Raw genomic sequence first — 17170 nt, forward strand, 5'->3', positions numbered from 1 at the left:
CTCTATTCCACACCTAACAATGCATGTTACTCAAACGGGTTTGCAATTTTCGGGGGAAATATGAAACGTCTTCTCCTTTGGTATTTTCATCGTCGTGGTCGATGCACTATCACCAGCAAGTCTGTTTCCGGGTCTTGGTGGTTGTTGTTGTTGCGACATTGAAAGTAGTACAGTACCTGTATTCTGTGTGATCCTTTCCAAAACTATTCTTAATACCCACTCATGGATGTCTTTCAATTAGATAGAACTAAAGTTCAAGTAATGCTTTGCGACATTGACTTTTTAAAAGGGAAATCATTCTTGCAACAATAAATATTGAAGCACACATAAAATCACCACAAATAATATACTGGACAACAAATGAAATGATCTTCGAAAAAATGAAATCTCGCAAAAGTAAAAGTTCAAAAGTTGATGTTTATGTCTTCAAATTCTACTTACAAACTTGACAAAACGCCAGACTTGCGAATCTCTTGCTGTTCAGTATTTGTGCATGTCTTGAATTTGCTGGTCACTTCAGGCGTGGCCGTTAGTGTAAATGGTAAAAGGGTTAAAATTTATTATGTAAATCTGTTACAGTGAATATATGTACAAAATGACTGAAATTTTCACAATTCACAAAAGTTAGCCTGTCAATCAGAATGACTTTTCAGACAATTTGCAAAATGACTGAAGCATAAAAACACCTTGTAAACTGGCGAATTGAGTGATATGTTAGACATTGTCTGAGTTTACACAGGTAATATATCCAGATGTTGTATGTAGGCGTTTTTGTGAATTGCCAGAGTGAGCATTTTCTGTATTCACTGTAACAGATTTACGGCGCCTTGTGTTCTGGTATACCCGTGAAGGTCCCCGGTGTAGAGTAGGCCTTCAGCAAACCATGCTCATGTTGTTCATCACTGGATTGTCTGGTCCAGACTCGATTATTTACAGACCACCGCCATACAGCTGTAATATTCCTGAGTGTGGCGTAAAACTAAACTCACTCACTCACTTATGTGTTGGTAAATGTCGGTAATCCATTGAAGCGGTGTGTAGATAATATTTCTGTCTCCACATGAACCTCCAGATGCAGCGGGGGGCTCGGTGGGGTAGTCAAATGGTCATAACGTGCGCTCGTTACACTGAAGACCCAGGTTCGATTCCTCACATGGGTACAATGTGTGATGCCCATTTCTAATGTCCTCGCCGTGATATTACTGGAATATTGCGTAAAACCATACTCACTCACTCACTCACTCCAGGGGCAGTTATGAGTGTAACGCACGTGCTGGACACCACCAGGACAGACGGACACATACACAAACGTGTCGGGGGAACTTAGACTAGGAAAACAGCTTGCACTCAAGCATCTGCAACCTGGGGCTTCCGTTTTAGTGCTTCTCGGAGGAACGACTGGAAACATCCATCGTGGGCGCAATCTTTCAGAGCCCTCATCATATGTTTCAGGACATAGAAACATTGAGTGATTGTTGTTTTGTGCCGTTTTAGCAATATTCCAGCGATTACCAAAGCAGATGATACCAGAAATGGGCTTCCCACTGTCCCTCGGAAAGAAAATACCACATGTGGGTTGGGAATGAGTTATAATTCGTTTTGACGGATAAATGTACAAATAAAAGGCTGTTTTAATTTAAATGACCAGTTGTACAGCAATTATATGTAACAAGATTTGTAGTATTTGTTTTAGTAACAAACTATTTAAATGAATTTTGTGATATTTACAAAATGATCCAATCAACGTATTTACAAACTCTTTTCAGAAAACAGGTATTTTCTACAGTTCAGTATCCATGACAATGCCACATCTACTCCAACCAGTAGTAACAGTCACTCAGGAAGTTGGTCACGTGACACACAAGTCCTGGAATCTTCCTGATAAATGACCTGTAAGTTCTTGGTTTCTGTTCACACTGTTTCTTTGGTTTCAAGGCTTCCATTTTCTCAGTTTCTGTTACTGAAAATATAAAAGATAAAGCTTGTGAAACACTGCAGGAACAATATACGATCTAAATGGACAAAGCAGACCAAGAGCAGTCCATTAGTTCAGCCCGGTGTGTAGACAAATCGATCTTAGACACAGAAACAGAAAACAGAAACGCAGCAACTTGAACATGTTGTCTGAAATCTTTTCGCGCACCGGCGGGTAATTACCTCTATTTAGACAAAACATATTCCCTTTTTCACCCTGTTAATTAATGTTTTGCAAGGAAGTTGGTTTCGCCAGTCGACACATTCTTAACCCCGCTAACACACTTTTGAATATACGTTGAAGCGAGCTTTGTTATGAGGTCCGCAGTCAACAACACTCTTCATGATAGAACAGTTCAGTGATTGGCATCACGGCTTCGATCTACACAGTTGGTACAGAGAGCTTTCAGCAAGCACATTAATATCATTAAGTGAGTAAACCTTACACTTCACCTATTGTCTTGAAAACAAGCATGTGTTTGTAGGTTAAAACGGCAGATGATGAAAGGCATATGTCTCTACTTACTGACAAATGGTGTCTTCTTCGTCTCCTGTCGTGAATGCCACCCAGACATCACGTGACTCATCTCTGAGGATGCAAGTTCATCGCAGTTCTCCACGGCATCATAGAACTTGGCCACCTTGGCCATGTCGATCGTCTGCTCCTGGATGATGGTGGAGTGAGACAAGGTGGACGATGGCTTGTTCCAGGGTGCCCTGATGGAGAGCTGCTCACAGTTGGTGGAAATGAATCTATTGGCACACTCCTCCCATCTCTTCACCTTCCTCGTCTTCACATCGATGACCGCCCACTTCCATTGGTAGTCACGATGGATGTCCAGTAAAGTATTTGCCTGAAGTACAATATGCAACGACTTGTGATAGTGACCTAATGGATTCTCACTAAATCTGTGATATATCTGATCTATAAAAAGAATTTGTGGTTATTGTATATGCACATGTTTCAGATTTTGAAAACAATTATGTTATGAATGACGTATGAATCAACCTACCCGCCATTGGCCAGATTTCTCAGGATACTCGTGGCCCATCAGTGCTTTCTTGGACTTCCAGGACCCAAGACATGGCTCCGAGCCGATAACAGCGAGAGCTTCCCCTGCCTCACAGTAGTAGTGAGTCTCCAGCTTTAGGGTGCAGGTCTGGGAGACATAATAATTGGGGTCCCGTCCCCAGGATGTATACATCACTCCTTCGTGGTAGGACAGTTGCGTCCTGGAATAACGGAAAGGTTCATTTTGTTATCCTTATCCCACATCAAACGAAAACAAACATATTTTGCAAATTCACCTTATGTCCCTCTTTTCCAATCTTTAGAAAGATAAGTAAGTGAACGTTTGCCGAGAAATAATCTTCCGAAAAATGTGAAAGTGAAAGCATTTTGTCATATCCTCCTCCCTCCCAACGTCCCTCTAAATCGGGGGTTAGGTCTCAGGGATTTGTAATATTAAAATGCTATATCTAATTGAAACTTGTCGAATTGCTTTCCCTTACCTTCTGTCTTGTGCGGGATCCCAGAAGATGACTTTCTTGTCATCAGCCACCAGCCACGACCATTCAAAGGACGAGGACACCGGAAGTTCAACACTGACCTCCCACACATCACTTTCAGAAGAGGAAGTTTTGGCAATCAGCTGTCTCTCAAGTTTCCACCGGCCGAGTTCACGGCTGGAGCCGAGGAGGGCTACATGGACAGCGTTTCTTCTGCCTTCTTTGTCTTTAAGACATCTTTCAACATTGTCTGGTAAGTGGTACAACTTGAATACGACTTTAACCAAGTCTGGAGCCATATTTAACTCACGGATGGTTACGTTTTGAGAGCCAATAGCAGAGGCGTATTTCTGTGACTTGACTGAAGCGCTATGTCTCCAGGAATGCGTGTCTCTAAGGTATGATTGTGACGTCATAGAAAGGGTCACGTGACTTTAGTAGCAATGTTATGACTGTCATGACGTCATAGACAATATGTTTCTTCCTCCATATTAGTACGTCGTCTTTCAATATCAGACTTCACTCTCCAACATTGCCACTCTGGCATATACACCATTAAGGGGTGTGAAGATCTGCCATACCCAACTCAGCGCATTCAACAATGTACACGTTTTCATCCATTTCAGTTCAGAAATTTCTACATCTTTACATAAACATATGTCATGAAACAGTTCATTTTCAATGAGATAATATCCTAAAATGTGAAGAACTATTTATGTGGGTACGTTTCCTTTGTTTACGAATCCACATGTAGTCATCTAAGCTTATGGAGTATACTGTACTTAAAAGTGTCAAGATATATATGTTGTCATACTTCTCACTGTCGATATCATTGTAGTATGTAGCTTAGTAGCTACACAAAAGCGGCGGTTGGGTATCATAGGTGTGTCTTGGACCTCAGGGGAGGTGGGGTATCCGAGTGGTTAAAGCGTTCGCTCGTCACGCCAAGGAATCGGGTTCGACTCCTCGTACGGTGGGCACAATGTGTGAAGCCCATTTCTGGTGTTCCCCGCCGTGTTATTACTGGCATAAAAGCTCCGTAAATGTATGCTCACTCATTTCAGTTTTGCAGTGTTTCGATGAGTGGTATCAGTCTGATGATATCTGTAATACACTCTTAAAAAAGAAGGGGATAATGAACTTTCAGTTTGAATAGGAAGTGTAAACGTCAATAAATGTTTCAAGGACAGACATCCTATGAACGCACCACCATTTCCCTCTGTTACCACCCCTGAACACAATACATGATGTGCACGTGCACAACGCAGTAGCCCCATACACGTGGATGGGGTCACATTCTTGATTTTGACGTTTTTTCAAGAGGGTCGAGAAATCACTTATAGCATTAATTTTGACACTCATCTTGCATCACATAGTTGTTAGTGTTTGTTTCTAGTCGTTTGTTTTAAAATGAAAATAGTATGCATGCAAATTACATGCCATACACCAATCATCTTTCAAAAGCGACTACATTCCAATTAACTATGGTTGTAAGGAAGCACAAATGGTGATGCACTCTCAAATAAAACATTCTAACTTGGAAAAGCTACCAACAGACTACTCTTTGGAGTTGTCTGTAGTGAAACTTGAAACTATTGTGTGGAAATTGTGCATATTTAAGTCATTACAGGTGTGACGTGTTTTCAGATGTCACAAATTCGATTTTGGGAAATCCGTGTACTCCTTTGTTGTGGAATGTTCGCTACAGTGATGCATTTCATCCTTATGGTACTCTCCCTATGTTTCACTGACACAAGGTGTGCTCCACTAAATGTATCAATTTCATCTGCTACTATCAAACGATGGGTCAATGAATTTAAGCATGGTAGAGAAAGTCTTGAAGATGACCAACGTCGAGGTCGCCCAACAACAAGTACTAGTCAGGAAAACATTGCCGGAGTGCATAGACTTGTGCCGGAAAATCGTCGAATCACACTCCACGAGTTAGAGAAGACCACAGGCATTTCACACGGATCCATCGAGACAATTCTTCATGAACATCTCGTCATGTCTAAGGTGTGCGCAAGATGGGTGCCAAGAATGCTTACGGATGAAATGAAGCAAACAAGGGTCACCATAAGCAACCATGCTAAACAGATACAACAAGAATCCAGAAGATTTTCACATTGAGCTTGTAACCTGTGATGAAACCTGGATCTACCACTATGATCCCGCGAGCAAACAAGAATCCATGGAATGGAAACATGTCACTTCTCCCAGGACCAAAAAGTTCAAAGCCTCCAGATCAGTGCAGAAGGTAATGGCGACAGTCTTCTGGGATAGCAAAGGCGTCATCCATATAGATTACTTACCAAAAGGAAGAACACTGAATGGGGAATATTACGCTAACTTGTTGAGGCAAGTGCGACAGTCAATCAAGGAGAAGCGCCGTGGCAAGATCAGACGTGGTATTCTTCTACATCAAGACAATGCTCCAGTACACATCTCTCGCGTTGCAGCCACTCCTCTCCAGACTTAGCACCAAGTGATTACCATCTATTCCCAAATCTTAAGAAACACTTGCGTGGTCGTAGATTTCAGGATGATAATGAGCTTATTGCTGCAACTGAGGCTTGGTTTGAGGATCAAAATGGCACCTTCTACAGAGATGGCATCAGCGACTGGCAGAAAAGATGGAACAAGTGTCTTGACTCACAAGGGGACTATGTTGAAAAATAAATGTGGTTCATACCAATATTTTGTGTTTCTCCATGCAAGGCTCAAAACTGATTGACATCCCCTCGTAAATATTACTGAAACTCACAAAAACGTTCAAAGAATAATAAAGGTAGGGCCTTTAACCATTTACTTGATACCGAACAAGGATATGATACTGAACAATGTAGAAAATGAAATCAGTTTCACGGAAAAATATTGGAACGATATGCAGAATATACAATACTATACTGAAAGTGTCAGCGGTAGGACACGGTGATTGTATTTACTCTTATTCAACCGACCTTGCCTTCGAGGAAATTCCAAACATGCACAATATGAGCATGCAGGATTTTGCTTAGTCACTTCCCTTCATTCAGGGATTATTCGCACACATGAATGTGATAATAGTAATCAGAAACATACTTATATCTACATATGGTTATTTGTTTTCATTACATGCCATACACCAATCATCTTTCCAAAGCGACTATTTGTTTTCATTACATGCCATACACCAATCATCTTTCCAAAGCGACTATTTGTTTTCATTACATGCCATACACCAATCATCTTTCCAAAGCGACTATTTGTTTTCATTACATGCCATACACCAATCATCTTTCCAAAGCGACTATTTGTTTTCATTACATGCCATACACCAATCATCTTTCCAAAGCGACTATGTGTTTTCATTACATGCCATACACCAATCATCTTTCCAAAGCGACTATTTGTTTTCATTACATGCCATACACCAATCATCTTTCCAAAGCGACTATTTGTTTTCACTGTTTTCAATGCAAGTAAGAGAGGAAGCTTGAAATGCCGTTCTGTGTGGTTTTGCGTCATGCAGTCATGGCGTCAAGTTGCAAAGAAACTTTGAAATTTCGCATGAATATCTCAATTTCCTCAATTGTATCGTTTTCTAATTTCCGATTTAAGATACTCCTGTCATGCATTTTCTAAAAGCATTGTGCCAATGCAGTCAACGAAACGACGAATGGATGTATGAAAATTTGAGAAACTGCTACCCAGTGTAAAAACTGATTTTTTTCTTTGTTTACCTTTCAAACAAGCGCAGAGCTACGAGCACAGACTTCGTTTTCACACCCAATATGTTTCGTTTGACTTCTTCTTGAAAGTTGGTTTCAAAGGTCATATTCAACAATTCTGCTTTGGCTAATGTCAAAGTCGATGTTATGAAGGAAATTACCCTATTTGTATGCGGGATATTTTTAGACTTTTATTGGACTTTATTGGACAAATTGAAAGTTGAAGAGAAGGGGCAAATGTGTCCCCCTTGGCAGCGAGGGGATTAATCATAAAGTGTGATATGCTACGTCAGGTCAGTTATATGAACAGTCAAATCATTGTGATCTCATGTATCTGATGACGTAAAGGCAACATCTACTGTCAAAACGGTATCTCCTAGGAGATACCGTTTCATCTCAGGTAAGCAATGGAACACAGTTTTGTGTTCCATTGCTTACCACTTATACCCAGTCTTGTATATACCTAAAAGAAGTCTTCGAATTCACTGTATCTGCCTCTCGCGCGAATCTATTAGATTGGAGCTGTTTCCAGCTGTGTTCTCTTTGTGTATTATATGGAGTCTCTGTTGTTTGTAACAGCTTACAATCATGTGATGTGAAGAACAAAAACAAGTACATCCAATTAGTTCCTTTCCTTTCTTAAGTAGCTGACATACTATTATACAGAGAAGTACACTGAGTTTCCAAATAATGTATAAGTATTTTTAGTAATTGAAAGTTAAAAGAACTGTTGATAAATTTGATTATGTGTATTGAACCATCAGTAATGCCCTTGGCTGAGAAATCGTGTGTAAACATAGATGGGTTTTTGAACACTGTGGAAGAAATGAATTCGCAGACACATTACCTCCACAATGTTTGATTTGTGCAAAAACAAGTTATTGATTTTCCAAGATAGAATGGCTGTTACACCCAGGAATTGTGTAATAATGCAGTTTGTTTAAAGCAAGGATTGAATGAGATTATAATCACATTAGAAGTATTCTTTTGGTCTAAGTGCCAATAGAGTAGAAATTTAGATGTTAACTTATTTGAAGTTGGGAATTAAACGTCTGATGCGGTTTTCTGTGATGTTAATGTTTACTTTTCGAACTGAACGTAATCCACTCGCAATTTTGGCGTGAAAAAATGTTAAAAAGGTTGGTGTGAATGTCTGTCTGTCTGTCCGTCTGTCCGTCGGGGTGGTCGGGTTGGTAGGTGAGTGAGTGATTTTATTTATACGCCGCTTACATAAGCAATATTCCAGCTATATCAGGGCGGGGGACACCAGATTGGGCTTCACACATTTTCTCCACGTGGGGAATGGAAAACGGGCCTACAGCGTGAACGCTTAAACCACTAGGCTACCCCACTGCCCCACACCTTCAGGTCACAATGGCGAATGGTGAGTAATTTCTCCAGACTGAACAAAGAATCAGTATATATAGAGCCACCATCTGACCTATACTTGTAGGAGGGACCGATATAAAAGGTCATACACCCAGTCCACTTCTCTCCCCCACAACTCCCACCCCCATCCTACCCTCGCACACGCAAGTAGATACGCATGAACGCACATCCACACACGCATCGTCATTGTCTTGTCACCGTAGGATGAATTTAGTTTGATAGCTAAAACACATAAGAAACATAAACACAAGAAAAGTAAAAAAAATTCTTTATAAACATTTGTCACTCAGGAAGTTGGTCATGCGACATACAATTCCATGATTCCTTTCAAACTGGGCGGTGGGGTAGAATTGAAGGGTGCATGGTCGAGCTGGGTTTAGACGCAATGACGTATCAAAGCAGCGGGCATGTGGTGCGTGCGTTGGTTTACCACGCCTCAAATCTGGGTTCGATCCTCTGGGTTCAGAATGTGAAGCCATTCATGCACCAATAGATTGATATGTGATATGTATGGTTTGTATATTCAAAGAGGCGGTTGTGGACCCCAGAGTTAAAGACGTTCGCTCGTCACTACGATGACCCGAATTTGATTGCCCAGTTGGGTACAATGTACAAGCCTAGTCTGATGTGTCCAGTCGTGATTGCTGGAATATTGCTTAAAGCAACGTAAAAATCACCCACTCACTCCGTTCAGTTTGTCTTCCGTTTCAAAGTCGCCATTTTCCCAATTTCTGTTGCTGAAATTGTGCATAAAGAGTAAGCACTGTTGTGTCTTATCAAATTCGAAGTGCACAGCTGCTTACGCGTTCAAGAAATGTGCAAGCATGGGTTCGAATCCATAAACTGTCAAATTATAATTGGTGCTGGTTTACAGCAAAGCCGTGCTTAGGGGTTTAAACAAAGTAGTAGAATGTCTAAAATATGCACACCCTTCCAAGGGTCATTCTTTACACTGGACAGACAGGTCACGACAGATCGGAATTATCGCAGCAGTCATTACCATAAGCTCGCTATCCAACAGCCACTGAGATGAAGAAATTGAGTTACGCTGGCACCTCATACGTCATGAACACACCTTCGCCCGTCTTAAAGATTGCAGTAAAATACTGGAGAAACTGAAGTGGAAGTTCCATTGATCAGTTGTTCCCATCAGACGCTGAAATCAAGATCCTAAAATTTGGATGCAGGAAATATGGATTTTTGTGTGCCATCATTTGAGTAAGCTACAAATATCCAGAAATGTAGTTGAGTCTGCATATTCAAAAAATATATTGATTTATGTCTTTGGCTTTTCCCCCGAAACGAATAAAAGCAATTAAATCAAATCGACCAGTGTTCCTTCTCACTTTCCGAAACTCCGTCAAGTTTGGTGGCTGCGCTGTCATAAAGTTTAGCGCTATAAACACTGGGTTTTCCCAAATATCGATTGAATGGAATATATGTTACATTCCCTCTGATATAAGGGTACCATAAATACATTAAACTATGCCCCGATGCGTTCAATTTAAACATGCGATACCGGACAGAGTACACTTGAAAATCAGTTTCATCCAGTCATTACAATCGTTCACGCAACAGTCGCCGACACATTTGAAATGTAATGCCCCTTCGTCAGGGGAACTGACACCTGATGCAACTGTCAGTTCACCTGATGAAGTGGTCTGATATGACCCCGAAACGTTGTTTCAAAGAATTGATCCCTAATCCGTTTCTGTTTGAGTCACCGTCGAACTTTGGCTAGCTCTCTTTTAACAATGTGACATATATGATGAGCTTGATTGAGAATGGTTTTAAGTCGAAATAGACTTCAGAAATTGGTTCCACACATTGTATCCATGTAGGAGTCGAACACGGGTCATCGGCGAACACTTTGCCTTCGAGGCTATCCTGCCGGTCAGGGATAGAAAGATGTATGGAAATAATATATCATGTGGATTGGGGTCCGTTCGTTGTCAAACCAAAATGGCGGAGACTTGAGTTTGACACGAAGCAAGAAACCTTTTGCTAGATCAAGATGGAAATAAGCAAAATCAGCTGACATCCCAGCATCCCCAGTTTCCTCAACTCCTCATGAGTAGTCAAAGATCTATTATTGTCTTCGTTTCTGCAAACACGCGCCATTTTTAAGTGCAAACAGTTTTACGATTTTTAAAGAAAGTTGTGGTGTAACTCATGGATGGCGATTTGGTGGATACCACTAGCAAGGGATTTGTATTTGATGTTTTAGCATGCAAAGCAATGGAAGTCATGTCCGCAGCGTCACGTGATCCTCTCTGTGATGTCATAATGTCCCCACGTTGCCATGAAGTCACGTGACCCTTTCTATGACGTCACAATCAAACTCTGATGATTCTCATCCCTGGAGACAAAACGCTTGCGTCAAGTCACAGATATATATCTCTCTTGTTTTGAACTCTTGGAGTTCGAATATATATCACCCGTTAGTTAATCATGGCTCCGGACTTAGTGAAAGTCGTATTCAAGCTATACCATCTACCAGACGATGTTGAAAGATGTCTTAAAGACGAAAACGACAGAAGAAACAGTGTCAATGTTGCCCTCCTCGGCTCCAGCCGTGAACTTGGCCGGTGGAAACTTGAGAAACAGTTGATTGGCAAAGCTTCCTCTTCTGAAAGTGATGTGTGGGAGGTCAGTGTTGAACTTCCGGTGTCCTCGTCCTTTGAATGGTCGTGGTTGGTGGCTGATGACAAGAAAGTCCTCTTCTGGGATCCCGCACAAGACAGAAGGTAATGGAAATCCCTTTTCCGGATCTCTACAAAACAGGTTCATGGTATCTTTACTATAATTAATAAAAATACGAAACCCCTACGGAAGTAATGAGAAGAAGAAAATAAAATAGCATGTTATGGAACAAATAAACAGTTTACTGAGCAATATTGAAATGTACATTTTTGTTACTTCAGGACGCGACTATCGTACCACGAAGGGGTGATGTATACATCCTGGGGACGGGACCCCAATTATTATGTCTCCCAGACCTGCGCTCTGAAACTGGAGACTCACTACTACTGCGAAGCAGGGGAGGCTCTCGCCGTTATCGGCTCGGAGCCATGTCTTGGGTCCTGGAAGTCCAAGAAAGCCTTGATGACCCACGAGTACCCTGAGAAATCTGGCCAATGGCGGGTAGGTACACTAGTTGGACATGACATTTGTTGTAACGCATGATGACTAGGAATTATTAAAACATGGAGACACAACTACAAACCGTTTTCATAGATGAAATTCAGAAACCAATGTCGTCTCTATCAGTATCCGTTTGATGTTTTACTTCAGGTAAATACTCTACTGGACATCCATCGTGACTACCAGTGGAAGTGGGCGGTCATCGATGCAAAGACGAGGAAGGTGAAGAGATGGGAGGAGTGTGCCAATAGATTCATTTCCACCAACTGTGAGCAGCTGTCCATCCGGGCACCCTGGAACAAGCCATCATCTACCTTGTCCCACTCCACCATCATCCAGGAGCAGACGATCGACATGGCCAAGATGGCCAAGTTCTATGATGCCGTGGAGAACTGTGATGAACTCTTGACCTCGGAGATGATTCACGTGACGTCTGGGTGGCAGACACGACGGAAGACGAAGAGGAAACCATTTGTCAGTAAGTATAACCTTTCATTTATTTTTCTGATAGCTCATGAAAGAACAGTTTCCAGTTGGCAGTAATTTACACATTCGAGTTGAATCCCTTGGGTTTGTGAGGATCCGCTGATCGCGGGTTCACTTGCTGGTGATCTTCAGCAGCAAAGACGTGCTGATGCTTTAACACGTCGGTTTCAACTTGGGGACTCATCCAGTCAAAATTAATGAAACAGGCTTTCGGTATTATGTGTTAGCGTGGTGAAGGAGTAATTGCTGGTTAAGTCAGGTTAGAATCCTGACATCCTTGTTAGACTCCTTACCTCAGTGAACAGGCAGAACCAGAACATTAACAACATTATGACATTGACACACATGTACGCTCTGCATCATTCTATCCCCAGATCATGTTTACACCATACGGTATAAATGAAATATTGTTTCCCACCCAAACCCACACACTCACTCAAAACTTGTGATACACGAAGAGGTAATTACCCGCCGGTGCGCGAAAAGATTTCAGACAACATGTTCAAGTTGCTGCGTTTCTGTTTTCTGTTTCTGTGTCTAAGATCGATTTGTCTACACACCGTCCTGAATTAATGGACTGCTCTTGGTCTGCTTTGTCCATATAGATCGTATATTGTTCCTGCAGTGTTTCACAAACTTCAACTCTTATATTTTCAGTAACAGAAACTGTGAAAATGGAAGCCTTGAAACCAAAGAAACAGCGTGAACAGAAGCCAAGAACTCACAGGTCATTTATCAGGAAGATTCCAGGACTTGTGTGTCACGTGACCAACTTCCTGAGTGACTATTACTACTGGTTGGAGTAGATGTGACGTTTTCATGGAAGTACAGATGTTAATAACGCGTATTTTAAAGACTTTGAAAATGTACTTCAACTGTTTATAGTTTTTAAGAATCACCATGTAAATATCATTAAAATTTGTTCAAATACCTTGCAACTGGAAAGCAAACTTACACATTATGTTATATCAGTTCCATGTTCAGTTGGAGAAGCAGCATTTGGTTTGTGCATATCAAACAGAATTAAAATTTATTCTCAGTACATACACAAACTCGTTGTTGTGGTGGCTCCTCCTGGTGCCTGAACCAGATGATGAGCGTCCTGGAAGATGGCACCAAAGGCCACGTAACAAGTCATTCCTCCGAGACGTGCTGGAACGTGGATGCTAAATTACAGAACAGCTCCTGGACAGATACCTTTCTGGCGCTGACATGGAAGCAGAGTTGTTGAAAAAGAAATAATGAAAATTTTGGTAAATGCGTATCACATTGTAAATTGTCTTATAGAATCACCTTGTAAATATGACCAAAATTCAATCAAATACCAAGTAATCGATCGGAAAAAAACGTACAAATTATGTTATGGCAGTTGAATGAACAGATGGCGATGTTAATAAAAGCAGCTTTTCATTTGCATATACGTAATTGAGTGAGTTAGTGAGTTTAGTAGTTTAGTTTTAGGCAGCATTCATAAATAGGACAGAATCTTAGAGGTTCGATACTTCAGAAAAGTGAAACATTATCCCTTGATGCAATATTCTGGCTCCAACATCCTCTATGGTTCAATTCAAAAGCCAAAACTTGCTCCAGGCAGATATGAGACTACCTAATGGTGGAACTAAGCATTAAACCAGCAATCTGTATTACATTTAATTCAACAATATGTATTGCTTGAGGTTTTAACCCATTTCACTAACCAGAAGATCGGGTAATTTTATTCATCAGAGTAATCGAGTACAATACCTTTCATTTATATTCACGGTAAATATATTTCCTTTTTGCGAGCAGTCTTCATGCATTTATGATTGTAAAACATGATTAAATTATTGTGCTCATACAGATCTTATTTCTAGTCGATGTCGCCCTTATGATAAATCACTGGAATGTCGTAAACTAGCGACACTGATGATTCTTACGAGTTATGTCCCTTTTTGTCCTTCACATTGGCGAATCAGATTCTACCTGTTGCTTAACTGAAACAAAATGGTGGCGCCCGGTCTAGACGATCTAACCAAGATTTATTTCATAATAAAACGGTTCTTACCTGGTGAAATGCAATTGAAATATTTACAACTAATTTGAGAATCTTGAAGGAAACAAAAAATGGTTGAAAAATATCTGTCGATGCCCAGGTGACAAAACATGTTTTGCAAATCCTGCTGCTACCAACCGATTGCACATGAGTTTACGAGCCAGATGTAGATTTCGTTCAGTTAACTTCCTAACTTCAAGAAGTTACTTTCAATTTTTGAATGGATTTATTTGCCTCTGATTTGTGATAACTTGTTTTACACTGACATCCTTGAATTCCAGCACAAACAGAAACTATTTTGCGCAGTTACACTTTCGATTTCCCAGAACGGATTTAATATTAACTGGCAAAAACCTGGTGGAAACATTCACGACTGGCGTGATCACCAGACTGATGCCATTGTATACGGTGGTCGCACGGCGTCTCAAATGTGTTTTCTATTATTAATCAATTTACAATATACGGACAAGCCCAAACCATCTTTATATACACATCTGCTGTCTGTGATAGATTGGTGAACAGAAGGTCTTAAATTATCACTATATCAGCTGGGAAGGACGTCAGATCGATTACACAACAAAGTAGCAGGGCAGTTGATGCATAGACGAGGAATGTCTGGAGTCTGGAGCCCTGTCGTCAGTAACAGCATCAACTGCGGTTCGATGACCTCATCAGCGTGGCTGTGCATAACTGTAAGTGCACGTGCAGGAACGCGAATGAGGGGCGCCGCAGTGGGGTGCGTACTTGCGCTTACTCTTTTCTAAGTCCAGGTCAACCCATCCCTATAAGGGTGCAGACAGTGATTAATAATCAATCATGTTGTTGAATCATCGATATACGTTGTTGAAGGACATTTTGTTTTGTTTGATGGCAAGCTTAAAGTGGCAGAATATTACAGGTTTCTGGAGGCGGGCTGTAAATAATCGAATCTGGATTACACGATTCAGTGATTGATATCATGTTAAACGATACATGCCGCTGGGGTATTGTGACACATCCATGTCAGGAGCTTGAATATACCAAAACTTACGTCATTTTTTTCTAAATGCAGTCTTTACTAGCGGATAGCGGATCAAATCTTATGAGTTCCTTAACACCGGGTGTCCAGGGTAGGTATGTCTGTCTCTGTCACATGGCTGAGTGTGCGTCATCGATGTTCATCATATCATTCATTGGGGTACCTTAGCCATACCCGATAAGTTAAAGGTTGTCCTATCATGATTCGAATAATTCGGATTGCGGCGTTAAATAGCATTCGATCACAAACTCATGGAATCTAAAGAATCTGAAGAAACACGGGACTGTAGTGGTGACGTGCTGGTAGTTTACTTCACTCTGGTACAATTGATCGGCTGTAAGCGAGCACACAACCTACTTGCCCATGCGTGAACCTTCCACAACCGCTGCTGTTAGCGACTGTACTGATAAAGGAGCGCTGTGGTTTCACATTTCAGTCGGAGGTCTAGTTAACGGCGTAAAACTCTTCACTGAAACATGTCTGAAACAGAAGCATACCTTAAGTTTTCCCCGCCAGCTTCCAGAATGTCAGTTAAACAGTTCAATTCAGTTCCTAGCACTACCATACTAGTCTATGTCACTAAATGTATAATATTATCAGATCAACGTGGGCCTTCATACACATTACAATGTCTGTACGAGTAGTAAATACATCTTTCAAGTGTTAGCCCAATAAGATACCATGTTATAAAGCTGAACATAAATATTCATATATGACCGAGTCGACGCGTTCTATTCCTTATTCTGAGCACCAGGAAAGGTAACAACAAGTTCAGTCTTTAACACCACTTGGTATGAAGTGACCTCTAAGAAACCACCGAACTTTCGCTCTCCGGGCAAACGCTCAATCCCTAACGGAATAACAACCAAACAAAACTGCATTGTTATAATGACTCTTTGGTTAGTATTATAGCTATGTGAAAAATATAATTTCAAAATTGATACATCCAAGCAAGCTATAGTTATTGTAACGATGATGACACAATCATCTCGAGATTATGAATCATGTCTAGTCGAGCACGTGCCCACGTGTTGCTTATCGCCCTCCGATCAGAAGACAAGACAGACGCACCTTCAGGAGAGATATCGCTATCAACACGAGGCTCCATCACTGTGGGTCGACAGTTGTGTAAAAAATGACCCTGATGCTATCACTCGTGTTGTGCAATATATATATATATATATATATATATATATATATATATATATATATATATATATATATATATATATATATATATATATATATATATGTATATATGCTTACCACTCAGATCAAGAAATACAGGAATCTGTATAATCATACTTATATTTTTTCAATAATTTTCTTAAATGAGATAAAAAAAACCTTATAAATTTATATTCCTTTATTTCTATTTCTTACATTGGAAAAAAGTCATTCATGGATACCACTCAGTATGTTATTGGTTATTTTTTAAAGTCAAAGATAATATTTAAAAGACTTAGACAGTCATTCCCTACAATGTGTCGGTGAAGATTAACGTCTAGTCTCTGATATGAACATATTTTACAGATAACACCCCCCCCCCCCAAACACCACCACCACCACCACCACCCCAAATAAAAACAACAAAACAAATAAAATATAAAATAAAATAATAACAACTGTTCATAAAACTCCCAAAAACAACAATTCATCGTGATAAGGACTTTCTTCATTTTCAGAAAATGTGGGCATCTAGGCAAGCGAGTTTTCTGTTATGTCAACATCATTAGTATGAGGAACACAACGTTTCGCAGTATTTCCTTACTCATTCACCAGCTCGCCAGAGGAACACCCTCCAAACCCGTGTGTTCCACATAATAAAGAGGATGACATCCGTAAATCTCACTTCCTTGTGAGTATCGCTTTTAAATGACAGGCAAAGACGTGTGAAAATCTAGACTT

General features: G+C 40.6%; 2 protein-coding genes across 2 annotated transcripts; one reads left to right on the forward strand and one right to left on the reverse strand.

The window, feature by feature from the left end:
- Positions 1-1811: 1811 nt before the first annotated feature.
- LOC137293431 (uncharacterized) lies at positions 1812-3782 on the reverse strand. The gene is made up of 4 exons (XM_067823963.1): positions 3487-3782; positions 2988-3207; positions 2501-2828; positions 1812-1960 (listed from the first exon to the last, which is right to left on the reverse strand). The coding sequence occupies exons 1-4, from the start codon at positions 3780-3782 to the stop codon at positions 1812-1814; spliced, it is 993 nt and encodes a 330-aa protein (XP_067680064.1).
- A 7251-nt stretch (positions 3783-11033) lies between these two features.
- Positions 11034-13018, forward strand: LOC137293459 (uncharacterized). Its single transcript, XM_067824014.1, has 4 exons — positions 11034-11329; positions 11507-11726; positions 11877-12204; positions 12870-13018. Exons 1-4 carry the CDS (start codon positions 11034-11036, stop codon positions 13016-13018), a joined length of 993 nt encoding a protein of 330 aa, XP_067680115.1.
- Positions 13019-17170: the final 4152 nt, after the last annotated feature.

The sequence above is a fragment of the Haliotis asinina genome, chromosome 8 (genome assembly GCF_037392515.1).
Source record: "Haliotis asinina isolate JCU_RB_2024 chromosome 8, JCU_Hal_asi_v2, whole genome shotgun sequence".
Lineage (NCBI taxonomy): Eukaryota > Metazoa > Mollusca > Gastropoda > Lepetellida > Haliotidae > Haliotis > Haliotis asinina.

Bases quoted from the DNA above. Each gene is read 5' to 3' on its own strand.
- LOC137293431 (XM_067823963.1), bottom strand. From the start codon at position 3,782: ATGGCTCCAGACTTGGTTAAAGTCGTATTCAAGTTGTACCACTTACCA. The intron at 2,829-2,987 runs GTAGGTTGATTC...ATTGTACTTCAG, and splicing joins AGAAATCTGGCCAATGGCGG to GCAAATACTTTACTGGACAT. The intron at 1,961-2,500 runs GTAAGTAGAGAC...TTATATTTTCAG, and splicing joins GAAGAAGACACCATTTGTCA to TAACAGAAACTGAGAAAATG.
- LOC137293459 (XM_067824014.1), top strand. From the start codon at position 11,034: ATGGCTCCGGACTTAGTGAAAGTCGTATTCAAGCTATACCATCTACCA. The intron at 11,330-11,506 runs GTAATGGAAATC...TTGTTACTTCAG, and splicing joins GATCCCGCACAAGACAGAAG to GACGCGACTATCGTACCACG. The intron at 12,205-12,869 runs GTAAGTATAACC...TTATATTTTCAG, and splicing joins GAAGAGGAAACCATTTGTCA to TAACAGAAACTGTGAAAATG.